Genomic DNA, 21,050 nt, shown 5'->3' on the forward strand with positions numbered 1-21,050 from the left:
AATTCAAAATCCTACAAACTCTTATACACCCAAATAATCTTGTAATTTTGACCCCCTTACTATAAACTAGTGAAATAAAATGAGTAACGTACCAGGTTGGTTACAGAAAAGTTTGCAGTTAAGGCAGCATGACTTCGACTGATTGACTGATCGCCTTCGATTAGAATGCTACAGTTTTTCCTTCCAACAATGTATTCCACACCAGTCAAAAGTCTGAATGGTTCTGAAAATTAAAAAAAAAAAAAAAGAAAAAGGTAAATGTATAGATACACACATGTATACATATATACAGCAAATATTTAAGAAACATACTTTTATTTTGCTCTTAAATGTTAATAATCAACTTTATAGACATCAAACTTGTGCTTTCTAGGAAAGCCTCACTGAAAGATGCAAATGATTACTTAACTAGATGGAAAGCTACAGCGTTTTCAAGTGATTACTGAAAAGTGTCAGAGGTGACTGGCTCTGTTCCTTAAGCGTCTGACTCTTGGTTTCCTCTCAGGTCCTGATCTTGGGGGTCCTGATCTCCAGGTGCTGATCTCGGGGTCACTATCTCCGGGTGCCGATCTCGGGGGTCCCGATCTCTGGGTCTTGATCTCAGGGGGTCCTGATCTCCGGGTCTTGATCTCGGGGTCCCAATCTCCAGGTGCTGATCTCGGGGCTTGCGATCTCCAGGTGCTGATCTCGGGGGTTGCGATCTCCAGGTGCTGATCTTGGGGGTCCCAATCTCTGGGTCCTGACCTCGGGGGTCCCAATCTCCAGGTGCTGATCTCGGGGGTCCCGATCTCCAGGTGCTGATCTCGGGGTCCCGATCTCCAGGTGCAGATCTCGGGGGTCCCGATCTCCAGGTGCTGATCTCGGGGTTCCCGATCTCCAGGTGCAGATCTCGGGGTTCCCGATCTCCAGGTGCTGATCTCGGGGGTCCCGATCTCCAGGTGCTGATCTCGGGGGTCCCGATCTCCAGGTGCAGATCTCGGGGGTCCCGATCTCCAGGTGCTGATCTCGGGGTCCCGATCTCCAGGTGCTGATCTCGGGGGTCCCGATCTCCAGGTGCAGATCTCGGGGGTCCCGATCTCCAGGTGCAGATCTCGGGGGTCCCGATCTCCAGGTGCTGATCTCGGGGTCCCGATCTCCAGGTGCTGATCTCGGGAGTCGCGATCTCCAGGTCCTGAGACCCAGCCCCATGTTGAGCTGGGTGCTCAGCAGGGGAGTCTGCTTGGGACTGGATATGTCCCTCTGCCCCCCCCCCCCCACCTCTCCTAAACAGATCCAAAAACCCATTGGGAAAATATGATGCAAAAAACTGTAAAGAAACATTTGCAGTTTACAGAAACTTCCCCTACCAGGTGGTACACGACGCCGTAAAGTCCCAAGAACGAGAACGCAAGCCACTCAGGAAGTCAGGAGCAGAGCAACACCGACAGGTCCGTGCAAAGCAAGTTCGGACCCGATTTAAAGTGTGCATTTTGGGGGAGCTGCGCGTTTATGTTAACGGGAGCGTTTCAAACAAGTGGGCAAGTCTCATTAGCTTAAAAACATGTTGAAAATCACGAATTGTCGTCTAACAGCGAGTTGGTCGGAGACTAGCAGAGGCTGGCGGGGCGCCCGGGAGTCCATCACTGGAGTGGCAGGGCCATGCGGGCAGGTAAACCGGACCCGAGCTTTTGTCCATCAGCAACTCGCGGCCTGGAGGGGGGCTGTTTCAAGGGGGAAAATCGTGCCTCGGTTTACTTATTTTTCCCCCCAGAGGAGTGGGCCCACGGGGCCCACTAGATGCTGCTGAGAGTTCTCAACCCCCCAAAAGTCAAGAAGGCGGGCCACGGAGGGCAGAGGGTGCCTCCCACTGCGGCAGGTGCCTGCAGGTGCCGACAGGTGCCGGGGCCGAGGCAGCCACGCGGCGGCCGCTCCGGCTCCCACCGGCTCCCACCGGCCCCGGCCCTGCCCCTGCCCCCGCCCCCGCCGGCGGCTCCGCGCGGACCGCACTCCCGAGAGCCGGCGCTCGCAGGGGTCCCGGGGCCGCCGTTCAGCCAACGGTCTCCGGCTTCTCGCCGAGTCGGGCAAAGTGCGCAAGACCAGGCGCCCCCCGCCCCGCCCCGCCGCCTGGGGACTCCTTCCCCGCGTTTCGCCCGAAGCCTGAAGCACCGGGGGACGCCCCGGGGGAGGCAACGGGGGAGGAACGGGGGAGGCACCGGAGGACGCACCGGGGGACGCACCGAGGGACGCCCCGGGGGAGGAACGGGGGACGCACCGGAGAACGCCCAAGGGGAACGCACCGAGGGACGCCCCGGGGGAGGTACCGGAGGACGCCCAGGGGGGACGCACCGCAGGACGCACCGGAGGAGGCACCGAGGGACGCCCCGGGGGAGGTACCGGGGGACGCACCGGAGGACGTCCAGGGGGGACGCACCGAGGGACGCCCCGGGGGAGGCAACGGGGGAGGCACCGGAGGACGCCCCGAAGGACGCCCAGGGGGGACGCACCGGAGGAGGCACCGAGGGACGCCGCGGGGGGACGCCCCGGGGGACACACCGAGGGATCCACCGGGGGACGCCCCGGGGGAGGTACCGGAGGAGGCACAAAGGGACGCCCCGGAGGACGCCCTTGGAGGACGCCCCTGAGGAGGCACCGGAGGGCCCCACCAGGGGAGGCACTGGAGGTCGCACCGGAGAGCGCCCCGGAGGACGCGCCGGGGGAGGCACCGGGGGACGCCGCGGAGGACGCCCCGGAGGATGCCCCGGAGGATGCCCCGGGGACGCGGCGGCGACCGGCCAGCACTCGGCTCTGCGGGGCCTGCGCGCCGGGAAGCGGCCCCGGAACGCGGCGCCCCCCCCCCCCCCCCCCGCACGCCGGACGGACGCGGCGGCCCCGGAAGGCGGACACCGGGACCGGAAGCCCCGGCCCGCAGCCTCGGCCCCGCGCAGCCGGCTGCTCCCGGGACGGCGGGCCGGGCCCTCCCCCCGCCCTCACCTCGGGCCGGGCCCGCGGCGGGCAGCAGCTTCCACATGGCCTGGGTCCCCCGAGGCCCCCGCGCCCCGGCCCAGCGCGCGGCTGCAGCTGCCGCGGTCCGCGTGGGCTCCGGACGTGCGCGCTCCCGGGAGCTGGGCCGCGGGGCGGAGGCCGGGGGCGGGGGGAGGGGGCGGGGGGACGCGGGCGACGTGCGCTCCCGCTCGCCCCCTGGTGGTCGACGGCGGGAACTGCGCAGCGTGTACCCCGGGGCTGGCCGGCGCGGCCCGGCCTGGGGATCCCATCGCGGGGTGCTCAGCGGATGTGCGGTGAATTACGGTGTCTGATGGTGAACGGGATTCTCTCTCTCTTTTTTTTTTTTTTAGCTACAAAGCAACGTCAGGAAACTTTGTAATTAAAGGCATTAACATGCCAGCCGGTTATGGAATGGCGTGCACTGGCGAGTTCCTAAATTGCGGTCATCCCTTTGTAGGAATCCCGATGATGGTGATTGATCATTACGAGGACGGTAATAAGATTGTTACCCGAGTCAACTCATTATTTCTGCTCTTCTCCAAGCTGACGTCACGTTCTCCAGCTGCTCTATTTCATGATGCTACCCTTCCGTCTAATCGGGAGCTAAACACTGCAGAGTCTCTCCTTCCTTTTCGTCTCCACTTGTACCAAACTGGTCCAAGCCCTCAATACTCCAGTTGACCCCTAATCTTCTTCACCTTGCACTAATCCATTCTACATCCTGCACACTTACAAAGTAGACATCCAAGAGCATGCTTGGGATCATATAGTTTCTTGTTTTCCTTTTTTTTTTTTTAATTATTTATTCATGATAGGCACAGAGGCAGAGGCATAGAGGGAGAAGCAGGCTCCTCCCAGGGAGCCCAATATGAGACTTGATCCTGGACCAGGATCACGCCCTGAGCCAAAGGCTCAACCACTGAGCCACCAAGGCATCCCAATTTCTTTTCTTTTCTTTTTTTATTTATTTATTTATTTTTATTTATTTATGATAGGCACACAGTGAGAGAGAGAGGCAAGACATAGGCAGAGGGAGAAGCAGGCTCCATGCACCGGGAGCCCGACGTGGGATTCGATCCCGGGTCTCCAGGATCGCGCCCTGGGCCAAAGGCAGGCACCAAACCACTGCGCCACCGAGGCATCCCAATTTCTTGTTTTCTAAAGTAATTGTAATGAGAAGGAAAAAAAAAAATGTTACTTTAGGAGGCAGATTTATCAATCTGTTATAGCCTAAATGCAAAAATTGAATCAAGTGGTACATAAAAAAGGATCATTATGACTAAGCAGGGCTTTTCTACAAATGGAAGGGTGGAAGCCCACTGTAATTCATCAGAGTAACAGAAGAAAAAAGAAAAGAAAAGAAAAATCACAGGATCGGCTTGGTAGTTGCCAAAAAAGAATTTGATAAAATTCAACATCCCCTTATGATAAAAACTCTCAGAAAAGTAGGAATAGTGGGAATTGATAAAGGGCATCTCTGAATAACTACAGCTTACATTATACTTAACGTTAATTATTGAATGTTTCCCCCTGACATCAGGAATGAAACCAGGACATATCTGCTATTACCATGTATTTTTCTAAAGATTTTTTATTTATTCATGAGAGACAGAGAAAGAGAGAGAAAGGCAGCGACACAGGCAGAGGGAGAAGCAGCCCCCATGTAGGGAGCCCGACGTGGAACTCGATCCCAGGGCCCTGGGGTCACGCCCTGGACTGAAGGCTGCGCTAAACCTCTGAGCCACCTGGGCTGCCCTACCATATATTTTTAACATGGTATCGGATGCTCAAGCCAATGCCCTAGAGGAGAAAAAGAAAAAGCGTAATGATCAGAAAGGAAGAAATAACATTGTCATAAATGGTTGTGTAAACTTAAAATCTAAAAGAATATTGACAAATTATTTGAATTAATAAGTGAACGTAATAAGGTCACTGGATACAATAACTACAAAACTTAATTGTATTTCAGAAAATAAATTAAAAATGACACATAAAATAGACAAGCATATTAGCACCCGAAGTCCTCAAATACCTAGAAATAAATCTATCAAGGAGCACCTGGGTGGCTCAGTGGTTAAGCATCTGCCTTTGCCTCAGGGCGTGATCCCCGGGGTCCTGGGATCAAGTCCCACATCAAGCTCCCTGCAGGGAGTCTGCTTCTCCCTCTGCCTGTGTCTCTGCCTCTCTCTGTGTCTCTCATAAATAAATAAATAAATAAATAAACAAACAAACAAACAGACAAACTTTAAAAAAAGAAATACATCTGTCAAAAGATATGATACAAACATTACTGATTGCAAAACATTGACAGAAATTAAATCCTAAATAAATGCAGGTATAATATACCATGTTTATGGACTGTTAAGATGTCATCTCTCCCAAAACTGATTTATAAATTCAATGCAATTTCAATAATGTCCCAGAAGATTTTTTGAATGGAAAGTAATAAGCAGATTCTAAAATATATATGGAAATTAAAAAGCTGAGAATAGCCAAGGTAATTTCAAAAACCAAAGCTGGAGTATTTACACTACCTGACATTATAAGATTAAAGTCATTAAGTCAGTTCCAATTGGCACAAGGATAGAAAATAGGCAAATGGTCAAGAGAGACCTAAAAAAGATTCACACATGTAAGGTAATTTGATTTTTCAAAGGTGATAGTACAGAGCAATATAGGAAAGTTGGGTTTTTATGGAGGGAAGTGTTCAATAAATGACCCTGGAGATATTGATTAACACTACAGAAGAAATGAAGGCTGCCCACCTACCTCGCACACGTACAAAAAAATCAATTCCAGAAGGGTCATAAATTTAAATATGAAAGTAAAATAATAAATATTCTAGAAGAAAATATGACTGAGAAGCAAATTTTTCTTAAATAGGACATGGAAAAGTATGCTCTGAACTCCATAAATTCTTAAATTTCACTGATTTTATGGATCCCCAACAATTTATAGGTATTTTCTTACTCTTCTGGAGTCTACATATTTCACCAAGGCCTCCAATTTTTGTTAACCTAACCGGATTAGTATAATGCCATCAATGTAGCAGACCACTGTTGTGTTCTGCGAGATGTCCAAACATTTCAAATCTCTTAGGATTACATTAAGACAGAGGGTAGAAGAGACAATGCAGCCCTAAGGGAACACTATAAATATTTTCTATTATTCATTCTCATTGAATGCAAATGCTTTCCAATTCTACTTTCTATTAAGGTCGGGAAATAACACATTCATCATATCAGTCACCACAAGTCAATGACCTGAGGTCATCTGGCTCTGCTCCTGTAAAGATATCATATGCTCTAATTGGGGTTATTACTTGGTTGAATTGTCTATCGTCTATTCTCTAGGAACTGTTGGATCTTTGGAGGGACACGTATGGTGAATTAAATGGAGTTTAGATGGGAACCAAAAGTGGCATTATTATCTACCATTCTCCTATATTGTTTTTATTCAATATATTGACTGTGCAATTTCAGAGGCTCCCCTTTCCCACTTTGATAACTCTTATCCCATTGGCCAAGGAACTGATGTGGGTGTTATACTACCTATCAAGTATGTCCATTCCAATTGTACATTTAGGACTGGCGGAATGACCACCACATGGGTCCTTGTGCCCAGTGGACCTGCTATATGCCAGATCTGGGCAGAAACTCCGTTCATTATCTGGCTCCTGTATACCTCTACTCTAATTGAGGACTGTCATAATACTCAGAGTTCCTAGGTATCAATGATTGTGTCCAACAATCTTAAAAATGTTCAGGCATTCTCTAATCTTCAGCGTATGGTTTTCCAAGGGAATGGCCACAGGTCCCTTTGGGGAAGAATTGGGGGTGGAGTGGGGGTGGGAGAAGTCATGACCATATATTCTGACTACGGTGTTGAAGGGTCCTCCCTCCCAGCATTCTTGCCTCTCCTTCAGCTACTGGGTTCTGGATTGATAAACTGGCTCAAGTCAGGAAACTAGGGAAGAGACTGAAACTTTTTATGGAGGCTGTTGCTTTCAGCCTTGGGTTCATCCATCCTTGATTTTTTTTTTATTTTTATTTTTTTTGAGCACACACTGGTTGGCTAGCTTCTATCTTTTCCCCATATTCTATTAATCATCTTCACAGCCCTCTCTAGGTTAAGACCATTGACTGCCACTCTAATCTTGCCACTCAATTGGACTGTTGTATCCTTATAACGTTTACTTGCTGCCCCCTGGCCTCTGTTGTTTCAGGATTTTATTATCCTTGTTGCTATCTTTGAACCTAGCTTGGTAACATCATCTTTTGTCATCAGCTATGACCCACAGAGGAGAGCCACCACTGAGCTTCTCACTGATGGGATACCCCTCTCACCAGAAAATTCCTAGTCACTTTGATAATGGAGCATCCAGCTTTAATATGGCATAGTCTCTCTAGCATGCCCACTTTTCTGAACATTTTGCTCCCTGCTTCCACCATCTGCCATGACAATTCTATTTCTACTTCTTTGAGTATGGGCCACCACTTTCTTCAAGCTTCTGAGAGCCATCATGCTAGTCATATTTCCCAGGATCCTTACCAGGAATCATTCTTCTCTTCCTGATGAGTGTTCCCAAATCAATAAACACTCCCTTATCCAAATTCATTTTCCATTTGCATCTTGTTCAGCATCCTCAGAATACAGTCCCAAAAGTATTCTCCTTGCTCCTGCTGGCACATATTGATGGCCCTGCAGCCCCTTTACTGTAAGGACACATTTTCACTCATCAGGCCAAGTCCTTCTCGAGCTGGGTTTCACTATAACTTAGCCCTTTATTCCCTAGAAGGGGAGATGGGGCAATGTCAGAGTGACAGAGGAAAATTTATCTGTTGCTTGGCAACAGCATGGATCTAATAATCAGAGCTTAGAAAATCTTTAAAAAGGGGGCAGAAGGCAGATAGAGTTTAAGATCAGTAGCAAATTGGTCTGCTTACTATTCCATGCACACTGTTTCATGTAGCTTACTAACATCTGCTCCCACCCTCTGTTCTGTTGTAAACAAACCCCGCCAGATCTTTTAAGTCTTCATAAAAACTTCCCTCTATGTCTTGCTTTAAATTAAATATGGCTCGCACCCTAGATCAGTTTTTCTCTATCAGTTCTAGGATACCTGTCCAATGCCTCTCCCATAGTTCCTGACCCATAGGATATCCACCATATTTTTTGGCCAAGAGGATTACTCTTTCTCCTTAAATCCCTACACCTTCACTTCCCATTTCAGCATCTTATTCTTCTCCAACTTGCAATATCTCTCCTAGATAAGATCATTATATGTGAATACCCACCCTCTATAAATCCTGTTACTGCCACTGCAGATATATCTATCTCATTGTCCATATTCTTTTTTTTAAAAAAAGATTTTATTTATTTATTCATGAGAGACACACAGAGAGAGGCAGAAACACAAGCAGAGGAAGAAGCAGGCTCCATGCAGGAAGCCCGATACGGGACTCAGTCCCAGGACTACAAGATCACACCCTGGGTCGAAGGCAGGTGCTTAACTGCTGAGCCACCCAGGTGTCCCAACTTGTCCATATTTATTGAGAATATTGCCACCTATGTGAGAGCTTTCTGCTCCATCCCAACTCCTGACATTCTTCTCAAGTAACTACAAGACACAAGTGGAAAACTCATTTTACCCATTAGCCTCACATTTCTTTGACTTTTTCAAATCCTGTGATTTTCACCTCTGCTTTACACACATAACCTCTTCAATGGCTACTGTTTAGATCTTTCCATCATCAGTACCTTCCTTATCTTTAATATCCTACTTTCTGACTGGAGCTGTCTGGCCTTCTAGGTTTCTTATACACTCACTCCACAACACCTGCTTTTTAGCTTCATCAGGTCTCTCGCCACTTGATCCTTCCACTTTACCTAAGTGACCAGTCTCCTATCTTCCGTCACATCCCAACTGGATACTAGGTTTGGAGTTTGAACCGCTTTTACTCACAGCTCTGCTCTCAGTACTGGGAGCAGCTCTCAGAAATAATTTTAGTCTCAGAGCTCTTCTCTCATTGCTTACTTATTTATGAGCCCTAATAATCCTCAACCATGAGCCAATTATACAACCACCTCCTACTGAAGTTTTTGGATTAAATCTGCCTATCTTTGAAAACATAGAACCAGTGAAAATTCATAAGCTCTAATATCAGTTGAACTATAGAACATGACTCATCAGTCACGTAGGATGATGAGTTTTTTGCTTTAAAAAAAAAAAAAAACAAAAAACAAACAAACAAAAATTCTCTGAAATCCTGAAGAGCTATTTTACACCTTTGCCAATTTCCTCAGATCAGGTCATCCCCTGGCCTCCTTCAAAGAATATGGGGTCCTATCTTCCTGAGGAAATTCCTGTAAGGACTTCTTTATAATTTCTGTCCTACTCTGCCCTTATTCTCATCATAAGACAAACTTCTTTTCTTTTAAAATCTATACATACACCTCATCCTTACCTTTCTATCTCTGGTATCAGGGTATGATTTGGCCCTTTAGTTTAGGATCCGTTCCTCCATTTGTGCTCAATTTTAAAACCTACCTCCTTTCATCTTTCCCAGAGGCTTGCTTTCTCAGTTACCTCCATCTCCTACATATTTTCCATTTCTCTTTTTGATTCCTTCATCTTATCTGAAAAACATTTAAAAGGCCATGTTGCAGACAGATCAATGGAACAGAATAGAAAACCCAGAAATGAACCCACAACAATATGGTCAACTAATCTTCGACAAAGTAGGAATGAATATACAATAGAAAAAAGTCTCTTCAAGAAATAGTGTTTGAAAAACTGGACAGCAATATGCAAAAGAATGAAACTGGACCACTTGCTTACACCGCCCAAAAATAAATTCAAAATGGATGAAAGACCTAAATGTAAGACAAGAAACCATTAAAATCCTAGAGGAAAACCTAGGCGGTAAGCTCCCTGACATTGGCCATAGCAACTTCTTATTAGGTCTCCGGATGCAAGGGAAACAAAAGCAAAAACAAACTATAGGAACCTCATCAAAATAAAAAGGTCTTGCACAGTGAAGCAAACAGTCAACAAAACTAAAAGGCAAACTATAGGATGGGAGAAGATATTTGCAAATGACATATCTAATAAAGGAAGGGTTAGTATCTAAAATACATAAAGAACTTATAATACTCAAGACCCAAAAACCAATAATCTAGTTTAAAAAAAATGGACAGAAGAGATGATTAGACATTTTTCCAAAGAAGACATCTAAATGGCAACAGACACATGAAAAGAAGCTCAATATCACTCATCATCAGGGAAATACAAATGAAAACTGCAATGAGATATCACCTCAACCCATCAGGATGGCTAAAATGAACATAGGAGACAACAGGTGTTGGCAAGCATTTGGAGTAAGGGGAAACCCTTTTACACTGTGATGGGAATACAAACTAGTGCATCCACTCTGGAAAACAGTATGGAGGTTCCTCAAAAAGTTAAAAATTAAAAAAAAAATTTAAGGTAAAAATAGAACTAACCTATGATCCAACAATTGCACTACTAGGTATTTACCCAGAAAATATAAGAACACTAATTCAGCAGAAGATACCTAGCCCTATGTTTATTGAAACATTATTTACAATAGTCGAATTGTGGAAGCAGCCCAAGTGTCCATCAATAGATGAATTAATAAAGAAGAAGTGCCATATATATATACATAAAAAATGAAGTCTTGCCATTTGCAACAACATGGAAAGAGTGAGAGACTATTATACTAAGTCAAATAAGTCAGAGAAGGAAATTATATGTGGAATTTAAGAATCAATACAAATGAATATAGGGGGGAAAAGAGAGGAAAACCAAGAAACAGACTCTTAACTTTAGAGAACAAACTGTTGGTTACCAGAACTGGGGTGGGCATGGGAATGGTGATGGGTATTAAATAGGTGATGGATATCAAGGAGGGCACTTGTGATGAGCACTGGGTGTTTTATGTGTGTTGAATTACTAAATTCTTACACCTGAAACTAATATTCCATTGTATGTTAACTAGAATTTAAGTAAAAACTTGGAAAAATGATAAATAAAAGATCATGTTGTCTTCACCCCAATATCATTAACTTGGCCATTAATTTCTAACTAATGTTAATCTACAGCATAGGTTTAACAGAGCTAGGATTTCATTGTCCCAGGATCACACACAGGTAACAATAAAGGCAGCTCAGTCTCCTCTTACATATAAGTGGGCTTAAATTTATCTACTTTGCAGTATTATTGTTAGTATTAAATGAGATGCTACACTGTACATCATGGGTTTAAACAAATATTGGATTCCTTTCCTTCCTTTCTAGTTCCTTTGGGGTGGGGCTGTGTCTAAGTCATATTTGGGTCCCTACTGTCTAAATCACTTTCATATCTGTAATATTTATCATAGTAATGAGTACCTGATATAACTGTTTATTGAATTTAACTACTCGTCGAAACACTTTTGCACCTGTGTTCAGTACTTATGTGTGAGCTGTGAAAGTAGGTGTGGTTTGGGGAAATGAGAAGCATGCGGAGAACAGTGATGACTCAGTGTGTGTCATCTATTTTTGTGAAGATTATTAGAATACAATCAGATAGTAAGGAACAAATGAATTCTATTTCTGTAGCTCAACCCTAATTCTACTTTACTAGAATTATTTCACTGTAATAATTCTGTTTTATAGTTTACTCGAATAAAATAACTTCTGTGTGTCTTGTTTCATGTTTTTTTTTTTTTTTAAAGATTTTATTTATTCATTCATGAGAGACAGAGAGAGAGAGAGGCAGAGGGAGAAGCAGGCTCCATGCAGGGAGCCTGACGTGGGACTCGATCCTGGGACTCGATCCTAGGGCTGCAGGCGGCGCTAAACCGCTGTGCCACGGGGGCTGCCCAATTGTTTCATCTTTATACGGGAGTAAAACAGTATAAATCAAGTTAATCTGCAAATCATAGCAGAGTTACCCAAAGCATCAGTGGATTACTTGAATCAAATTGGCTGTTTAACTATAATTTATTTTTAATTGAAAGATAAATGAAGATAAAGTCACAGATTCCAAAGTATAAGACTTACCTTTACAGAACGAGAAGCATTAAACCTTTGGGATCGGGATCCCTGGGTGGCGCAGCGGTTTGGCGCCTGCCTTTGGCCCAGGGCGCGATCCTGGAGACCCAGGATCGAATCCCACGTCGGGCTCCCGGTGCATGGAGCCTGCTTCTCCCTCTGCCTGTGTCTCTGCCTCATTCTCTCTCTCTCTCTGTGACTATCACAAATAAATAAAAATTAAAAAATAAATAAATAAATAAATAAACCTTTGGGATCATGGGTAAGCCTCCCTTCAAGAATTCATTCAAGAAGATAATTGATGATTGTAAGGCACTTTGTAAATATGAAGCTTCATATTCACCTAGAATGTGTAAAATTGGATGAGGTGTTCAAACACTGGAGATACACAAGAGCTAATATTCTAAAGAAAGAATATTACCTATCAGTTTTTTTTTTTTAAATCTTAATAGCACTTCACAATGCCCTTCTTAGTAACCTATCAGGTGGCCTATAATAACTCCACCAAATCTAATCTGCTTGTAAAAATCACAGATTTTTAAAACTACAAATGATTTGGGACATAATTCACACCAACACACAGTTTTATGATGAGGAAAATAAAGCTGATAAAAGTGTGGAAAGAAAATCTGTAGCAGAGTCACGACAAGCAGATCTTCTGTTTCTCGGTGCAGATTCTCTATGGATCCCTTCAGCAGCAGCCTGGACCAAGTCCTCTGAGCGCTAGCTGTGCACTGTAACCGCAGCCACCTGCGACCCTTTCAAGTGACTTCAAGGAGAAACCAAATACAAGAAGAACCAGAAAATCAGTGAAGTGGAGACACACAGGCAATATTTTTATCAGACATGCTAGAAACACGATGAATGTATTAAGACGACCTAAGGGTCCCCCACGTGTCTAGGTGGAAATCAATAAACCTTCATTTTTACAACCCAACAAATTACACCTTGTGATGCGCAGACCTTGGAGAACTGCCTGCAAGCACGTCTACTCCCTACCCTTTTTATATATAATCCCCGGTAAACTGACAAGCTTTGGAGCAGTTCCTTCAGCCCAATCTGAAATACTGTCTCCCGGGCTATTGTCCTCGGTAAAATGACAAATAAAGCATTTATTCACCTACTTTGAGGTTGACTTTTTTTTTTTTTTTCAGTTGACATTACTGTTTAGCAATCCCTACACTGTGCAGCTAGGAGTGAATGCTGGATGGATGTTCCCTTTTTCCAGATTCAGACTTGCACGTTTAAGAACATTACTGGCCCCGTGGCCTGTACCTCCCACCTGAAGTACTCATGACTTCCCCTTTCAGGTGGGCCTTCTTCGTTTTCTTCAGTAGTGAAACAGAAACCATGCAAAAAAAAAAAAAAAAGAAAGAGAAAGAAAGAAAAAAAGAAAGAAAGAAAGAAAGAAAGAAAGAAAGGAAGGAAGGAAGGAAGGAAGGAAGGAAGGAAGGAAGGAAGGAAGGAAGGAAGGAAGAAAGAAACCATGCAAACCTCATGCCCTCTCCAGGGCAATGCTAAACATCTCTCTGGTCTTTTCGGGGGGGGGGGGGGGGGACGTGGTTCTTTATTTCCCTGGCAGTCGGGACTGAGCTGATGTACCTGTGTGACTTTAGACCTGAGGGTTTGCAGTTTGAAGTTCATTGCTACTGGGGAAACATAGTTAAAACAAAATCTTCTGGCACCCTAATATAGAAGAGACAGGAAACCGTTTTATTATTGAATAAGCATAAACCAGAATCAAAGGCAATCTGCTGGAGAGATTACTGAGAGAAACCTCATCCTTTTAAATAGGCAGGCAGATAAAACCCATTCCGCACAAACCCATTCTCAAGGTGCATAATGGCTTGTCCTTGAAAAAGAGGACTTGACAGCATCATTTGTCACACATAGTTCATCCTAAACGCACTTGGCAACTGGAGTGATCGTTGTGTTAGCTAACTGCCTTTATCCCAAGGACAAATAGACTTCTCAAATCTTTATGCTAGGAGACAGTTCAGCAGGTTGAACTAGGAAATGGGCCTATCTTCCCCGTTGGTTACATTTCAAGGAGATTCCCCCCCACCCACCCCCCTTGAGAAAGACATTGCTGGGTCCCAAAGGTGGCAGAGCTTTATTTATCCTTTGAAAAAGGATCTACATACCTTTCAGGAAAGAATTTATAATGACAAGTCTTCTAAAGCAGATGTTCTTAAAAAAGAGGAGCCTTTTCCCTTATTTTCAACAGGGAAAATTGTCTCTTATTTTAATGTGTAATCCCACCCATTAGGGAATGTAACCAAAAAAAGATATCATGACCAATTGACCCGTGAGCTGGACCATGGCACTTTGAAGGCTCTTTACCACCACCTTCCACCACTCCTGATGACTAACCCCCCACCCCTACCTGCCCTTGGAATGTGGGGTTGACTTGCCTTTCCTACTCCAGGAGGCTGCTCTGAGGACCTAGCCTTGAGATGTGATGTTGAAAACACCTGCACAGTATATATGCCCGTTAGGTCCTCTTTACAAGATTTTAAGATTTGTAGGGCAGGCACAGGGATCCATTGGTCTTGCTGCTACCCAAGACCAGCCTCATAAGTAAATTCCCTTTGCTATTATTAAAGTTGCTACCTACGAACAAAGAGTGGCCTCTTTCTTCAGTATTGCACTGCCTCTGTGACAGGGGGCTGGTTTCCCATCCACCATTAAAGCTCCCAGAATGGTCGAGAACCTACACGGCTTAAATTGCCAAGCTGATTGAAACTGATCATTACCCTCTTCAACCTCTTCCCCTGGGGCAGAAGCTGTGGGCCTTGATTTCATCAAAACATAACTGTAAAGTTATTTTGGACACTTCCTATTAGTTGCCTGTAGAACTCTAACAAAAATATGAAACAGCACTGAGTAATTTCTAGACAATGCTTGAGCAAGGCATTTTGTAGGTTCCCCCACTTTTTTTTTTCCATGGGGAGTTTATCTTCTGGGTAATAATCCTGGTGAACCTGGGGTGCCTGGGTGGCTCAGTCGGTTCAGCATCTGCCTTCAACTCAGGTCATCATCTCTGAGTCCTAGGATGGAGCCCCACCACATGGGGCTCCCCACTCAGCAGGGAGTCTGCATCTCCCTTTGCCCCTCCCCTTGCTCATGTTCTGTCTCTCAAATAAGAAAATAAAATCTTTAAAAAAATCTTGTTGAACTAGCTTAATAGTTATAGCCTGTGGTTCCATGAGAAAAAAACCCAAAACCCTTATATAGTGATCTTCAGGGGTTTCCCTTAACTCCGAGTTACCTACTGCTCAGTCTGTAAGTGCAGGATCATAGTGAGCATTTTCTGCTGTTTTGTATGTGCCAGGCCCTGGTGCAAGTGCTTTAAACACATTATTTCATTTAGACCTGAGTAAAACCTTCTGAGGCTAGCACTCTTAATACCTGCACTTCACAGATAAGGAAATGAAATAGAAAAAGCTCTTAATTGGTTAAATGTGACACGTCTAGTGAGAGTTACAGCTCTGCCTGGGGCCCAGCAGTCTGACTCACACGTCGATACCCCACTAACCCGGGGAATAATGCAATGGTTGAGAGCTTGAGTCCCAGACTCCATCACTGGGAGTTATCAGCTTCGCAGTCTGCCTAAGTGTTCTGTGCCTCAGTTTCCAAATGAGGATAACAATAGTATAAACCGCAAATGCTTGTGAGGACTAAGACACACGTAGGGTGCTGAGCACCACCTGGCACACAGAAGAAGTTGAGAAATATTAGCTTTCAGGAGTAATATATTTTTAGGCATTGAAGTCAAGTCCCCTGGCTCTTGCCTAAATAACTCCTTGCCTTTTTTCATGCTCCCAGTCTATTCCTGAGTAGTGCCTATCAGTGCTGTAAGCTCCCTAGGTTCTATTTATGATACTGCCTCTAGAAGATGACAACCGCCTCAGTGCTTATTCATTCAGCAAATATTTGTGAAGGGCTCACTATGTACCAAGCTTTTGTTAGATGTGGAGGATGGCAGTATGGTTTAAAAAGAAACCATGCTTGGGGGTGTGTTCACCCCCACAACCTCGTATATAAAAGAAAGATGCAACTACAATTATATTAAGAGCTCAAAAAGGAAAATTTGGAGCTCTATGAAAACATGTAGTGAGGCCAGAGGTGGACGTACCTGAAACTGGTAAACTTTGGGACCCCTTAAAGGTACAAGGTATCTTGTATCTTGTACCTTAAAGGTACCCCTTAAAGGTAAAGCCCCTTTGGGCCCTTTATTTTTCAGTAAAACTTGCAAACGTAAGATATCATACCATTAGTGGTTGAAATAATTGTTTTCATTCGTATTTTATTTGTCTTTGTGTCCTGCTTTCTCCTTCCCTCTCAAAATCATGAGAAGGGCCCTGGGTTTTACACAAGCCTTTGGGGAGACCTCTCTAGTATTCAGTTCACAGTGGTTATTTTTTTTTTCCCCTAGCTGGCTTGTTCTCTTGAAGTCCAACCTTCTGCCAAGGTGTCCCAAGCTTGGTGCACAAAGTGCCCAGTGCCTAGCCCGCCTGAGTGTATTTTACAGCTATTTTCCTCTGACTGGTGGTAAAGTGTAAGTCTACCTAAAACGTGTGCAACTGCCTTTCCTCCTCATGTATAGCCTAGTGGTTTTGGTAGGCAGAATTTTAAGAGGTCCCCATAATCCCTACCACCTGGTATTCACACCAGGCATAATCCCTTCCCTTTGGATATGGGTGGGACCTTGACTTGATTCTAGCCTACAGAGTATGGCAAAGATGAAGGGATTTTGCAGATGTAAGTAAAGCCCTAAATCAGTTGATTTTTAGTTAATCAAAGGAGATTACGATTATGCTGGGTGGGCCTTACTTAATCAGGTGGTTACCCTTAAAAGAGAGATTGGGTCCTCCCTGAGATGAGAGATTCTCCTTGAGAACTCGATAAAATAAGCAGTCGAGTCACATTGATGAAGCTCATACAGAAAAGAATTATAATTTACCTCTAGAAGCCGAGGGCGGGCTCCAGGCAACAATTATAGGGGCACAAGGAAATGCATTTTGCCAACAACCTGAATGAGCTTGGAAACAGATTCTTCTTCAGGTGAGTCTCCAGGTGAAACTATGGCCTAGTGGACAACCTGATTGCAGTCTTTCGAGAGCCTGAGCATACCTGGATGGTCCTAGAGTCTGTCTAGGACTGCCTAGGACCATATCTGGATTTCTGACCCAGAGAAAATGTGACCTAATGACTATGTATTAAGAACTAATGTTGGGCAGCCCGGGTGGCTCAGCAGTTTAGTGCCGCCTTGGGTCCAGGGCCTGATCCTGGAGACCCGGGATCGAGTCCCATGTCAGGTTCCCTGCACGGAGCCTGCGCTGCCTCTCTCTCTCTCTCTCTCTCTCTCTGTGTATCTCATGAATAAATAAAATCTTTTTTTTAAAAAAAGAACTAATGTTGTAATATCTCTGTAGAAACAAGATGGATTCCCACCCCAAATTTAGTTTGGATGTCAAGACTGATGATGCCACACACACACACACACACATACACATCATGAGAAAACATAAAAATGTTTATTATTTATGTGGCAAGACTTTTTGGAAGGAGAGAGCAGGCCTCCTGTGCTGATCTAAAAATGGTTTGAGAGAGCAACTATTATGGGCTAAACTGTGTTCCCTTCAATTTTGTATGTTGAAGTCCTAACCTCTAGTACTTCTGAATTTGACCAATAGCTCAAATAATATAGAGATAGGGCTTTAAAAAGACAACAGAGTGAAAATAAGGTCATTATGGTGGCTCCTAATCCAATACGACTGGTGTCCTTATGAGAAGGGGAAATTTGGATATAGAAAGGTAAAGAAAGAAGACCATGTAGAGACAGTGGAAGACGACACCATCTATGAGCCAAGGAGAGAGAAGCTTCAGAAGAAACCAGTCGCACCAACACCTTTGATATCAGATATCTAACTTCTAGAACTTCTATTGTGTAAGCCACCAAGTCTATGCTACTTTACTATGGCAACCCTGGAAAATTCATACAGGAAGGATAAAAGAGTGGTTTGGGATTGTTTTTTACTGTGGTTAAGGACTGGTTAGGGATTAGAGTGAGGGTATCCAGGTATGGGAAGGGGCTTGGCTGCTGTGCCAAAGGAGGGACTATCTGGGCCTTCCTGACTATCCTGTCTTGCCCAGCTGACCCAAGACACAAGAAGAGAGGGGAGGAGGCTTAAAAGCTACCAGCCATCAAACCTCAACAAGAGGTCAGATTTTTGTTACAGCTAAGCTGGTGAAAGGGAGGGGCCAGCCAGCTCTCTGGGCCCTCTTTTATTTTTTTATTTTTTATTTTTTAAAGATTTTATTTATTCATGAGAGACACACAGAGAGAGAGGCAGAGACACAGGCAGAGGGAGAAGCAGGCTCCATGCAGGGAGCCCGACGTGGGACTTGATCCCAGGTCTCCAGGATCAGGCCCTGGACCCAAGGCGGCACTAAACCGCTGAGCCACCCAGGAATCCCCCCCCTCCCTTTTTTTCTTTTAACCCTCTTTTATAAGGGCATTCATCTCATCACTTCCCAAAGGCCCCACCTCTAAATACCATCACCTTGAGGGGTAGGGCTGCAAACTAGGACTATTCAGTCCACAGCAGCATGTGTTCTCCATCTTCTTAGTTTCCTCTGTGGCGTTAGCTCCAGTTGCCCAGTGTTAGCTAGCTGAATAACCTTTCTTGTATTGCCTGCCTCTCTTCCCTACTGGTGATTCCCAAGGTTCCCAAAATGAGTCGCTGGCACTGGATCCCTGTTCCCCGATCTACTTTAGAGGAACCTAAACTGAGACAATGGGTTCATATTGGAAGGGCACGGTCGACGCCCTCCAGCCAGAGTCCACCAGGGGCACACCTACAGCAGAACCCATTGGGTTCATTATTTTTTGCAGCAAAGGAGGACGCACACCATGGGGTGTCTTCCTAGAAGGGTGTTGGAAAGAACCTATTGTAGGGTTTGGGCTTTGATTGGATGATTGGAAGTGGTCTAAGGAAGCGGGTGGTTCACTTAGGTTGGACTGTCGGAAAGAGAAGGCAATTCTATCAAGGAAGATCTCAATAAATCCTAAAGTGAGGGGATCTTAGAATGAGGTAAAAGCTGTGGTTGGTAAAGAAATAGTCACTCATCGTATCAAGAGACCAGTTGTTGGGTATTTTGTGGATTAACAACCGTCATCTTGTGCTTGGACAAACTGATCAAGTTGACTTGCATTGTCTCCGCTTCTGGGCTTGTGGTCTCGGAGTGAAGCTGTGAGGCCGGTCTTCCGGGAGCAGGTTCCTATTTGAAAGATCAGCATGGACCCCCGCGAGCCGGGCGTGCTGCCGAAGGTCGGCTTGCGGGCTTCCTGTTTGCCCTCCTCACCACTTTGTAAGCTCTCCACGTCACCTAAGCGTCAGCCCGAGCTCGGGGCTTCGCATCCACCCTCTTCAGTCTCCACGATAATGCGGAGACAGGGGCGACCGGCCACACCTTAGAGGTCGGCGGGAAGGTGTGACCTGAGTTCGCACGGCGTGCCCACAGGTGCAGGGCCCTGAGACGTGCCCACAGGTGCAGGGCAGAGACGTGCCCACAGGTGCAGGGCCCTGAGACGTGCCCACAGGTGCAGGGCAGAGACGTGCCCACAGGTGCACGGCAGAGACATGCCCAGAGGTGCAGGGCCCTGAGACGTGCCCACAGGTGCACGGCAGAGACATGCCCAGAGGTGCAGGGCCCTGAGACGTGCCCACAGGTGCAGGGCCCTGAGACGGAGAGCGACGCCTCGGTGGCCTTGGCTTCTGACGCGGGCACCACGCCCGCCGCCAGGAAAGCGACGCTGGGACCCGGGGGGAGGCGGCACAGCCCCTCGGCGGCCCCGCAGCCCGCGCTCCGCAGCTTCGGTCGGAGGCCGGGCGCCCCGCCCAGGACCGGCCCCGCGGAGGTTTGCAAGATTTTATGCGGTGATGGCGCGGAACTCGGCGTCGGGCCCCGCCGCTACACCAGGGCGGGGCGCGGGGTCCCGGCCACCGAGACTCGCGCCCGCCCCCGGCCCCGCCCGTCCCGGCTCCGCTCCCCAGCCCCCCGCCCCGACACTCCGCCCCCCATCCCCTCTCCTCTCTCTGACCCCAACCCGCCCCGCCCCCGCCCGTCCCCCCGCCCCCCGCCGCCCCGACACTCCGCCCCCCATCCCCTCTCCCCTTTCCCCTCCCGGATCCCAACCTGCCCCAGCCCGGTCCCCGGCTCCCCTCACCCCCTCCCCGCCCCGACACTCCGCCCCCCATACTCTCTCCCCTCCCCTCTCCCCCCCTCCCCTCCTGGACCCCACCCGCTCCGGCCCCCCCGCTCCCGGCTCCTACCCCCGCCCCCACGCCAGCACTCCGCTACCCGCTCCCCTTTCCCCCCAGCCTGGCCGCTGTGGCTCCCCAAGGCTCCTCAGCCCCCGCCCCCGCTTCCACATCGTGGCCCCGCCCACTCCTAGCCCCGCCCACTCCTAGCCCCGCCCACCGCCGCGGCCCGCTCCACCCACAGCAGGCCCCGCCCCTTCCCCATCGTGGCCCCGCCCACTCCTGGCCCCGCCCCTCCCCGCCGCGGCCCCGCCTCCGCCCCACCGCGGTCCCGCCCCGCTCCGGCCCCGGCCCCGCCCCCCGGAGCCCCGAGCACCTGCAGCCCGAGTCCGGGAGGTCCAAGATGGCGCTGCTGGGTCGCGTCTTCCTCGTTCGGGGCCGCGGCCCTCGGCGGGTAAGGCGGCCCTGGAGGGACCGAGGGCCCGGCTCGCCCCCCAGCGAGCGCCCTGCCCGTGCGGGTCCCCGGGACGGCGCCCGGGGGCGCGCGCGGCGAACATCTGGACCCCGGGATGCGGGGCGCGCGGAGCCGCGGGAGGAGTGCGGACCGGGGCGGGGGGGGACAAGGTCACGGTCGGCCGTCGGAGAACCGTGGGTGTGGAGGGCGGGCCGGGCTCCTCCGAGTGCCCCGGCAGCTTCTGAGCCGTGTGTAGGGGCGGGGGGGCAGCAGGACCCTGCGGGCGG

At 47.6% G+C, this 21,050-nt stretch overlaps 2 protein-coding genes and 3 long non-coding RNA genes across 15 annotated transcripts in view; 3 read left to right on the forward strand and 2 right to left on the reverse strand.

Moving 5' to 3' along the window:
- NBN (nibrin) overlaps positions 1 to 3,127 on the reverse strand; it is a 61,345-nt gene extending 58,218 nt beyond the window's left edge. The window contains exons 1-2 of one of the 9 annotated variants that reach the window (XM_025433503.3): positions 2,971 to 3,127; positions 93 to 223 (exon numbers count right to left, since the gene is read on the reverse strand). In XM_025433503.3, the coding sequence (XP_025289288.1) occupies positions 93 to 223; positions 2,971 to 3,007 (168 nt within the window). In that variant the 5' untranslated portion in view covers positions 3,008 to 3,127. Of the gene's footprint in view, positions 1 to 92; positions 224 to 1,346; positions 1,866 to 2,276; positions 2,832 to 2,970 lie in introns of those variants that run through there. The other 8 variants (XM_025433504.3, XM_025433507.3, XM_025433506.3 and 5 more) reach the window with 8 other exon arrangements.
- LOC112650695 (uncharacterized) overlaps positions 1 to 13,179 on the forward strand; it is a 29,749-nt gene extending 16,570 nt beyond the window's left edge. For both annotated transcript variants that reach the window (XR_003130380.3, XR_003130379.3), the window contains exon 3: positions 12,714 to 13,179. This is a non-coding gene — a long non-coding RNA (uncharacterized LOC112650695). The remainder of the gene's footprint in view (positions 1 to 12,713) is intronic.
- Positions 2,216 to 9,239, forward strand: LOC125753962 (uncharacterized). The gene is made up of 3 exons (XR_007406975.1): positions 2,216 to 2,369; positions 3,333 to 3,475; positions 3,978 to 9,239. It is a non-coding gene; the product is annotated as an uncharacterized LOC125753962 (long non-coding RNA).
- On the reverse strand, positions 9,503 to 13,337 carry LOC112650696 (uncharacterized). The gene is made up of 3 exons (XR_003130381.3): positions 12,288 to 13,337; positions 12,049 to 12,073; positions 9,503 to 9,621 (listed from the first exon to the last, which is right to left on the reverse strand). It is a non-coding gene; the product is annotated as an uncharacterized LOC112650696 (long non-coding RNA).
- A 7,298-nt stretch (positions 13,338 to 20,635) lies between these two features.
- DECR1 (2,4-dienoyl-CoA reductase 1) overlaps positions 20,636 to 21,050 on the forward strand; it is a 43,767-nt gene continuing 43,352 nt past the window's right edge. The window contains exon 1 of one of the 2 annotated variants that reach the window (XM_025433565.3): positions 20,636 to 20,763. In XM_025433565.3, the coding sequence (XP_025289350.1) occupies positions 20,713 to 20,763 (51 nt within the window). In that variant the 5' untranslated portion in view covers positions 20,636 to 20,712. The remainder of the gene's footprint in view (positions 20,764 to 21,050) is intronic. The other variant, XM_025433566.3, reaches the window with a different exon arrangement.

Source organism: Canis lupus, chromosome 29, assembly GCF_003254725.2.
Source record: "Canis lupus dingo isolate Sandy chromosome 29, ASM325472v2, whole genome shotgun sequence".
NCBI lineage: Eukaryota > Metazoa > Chordata > Mammalia > Carnivora > Canidae > Canis > Canis lupus.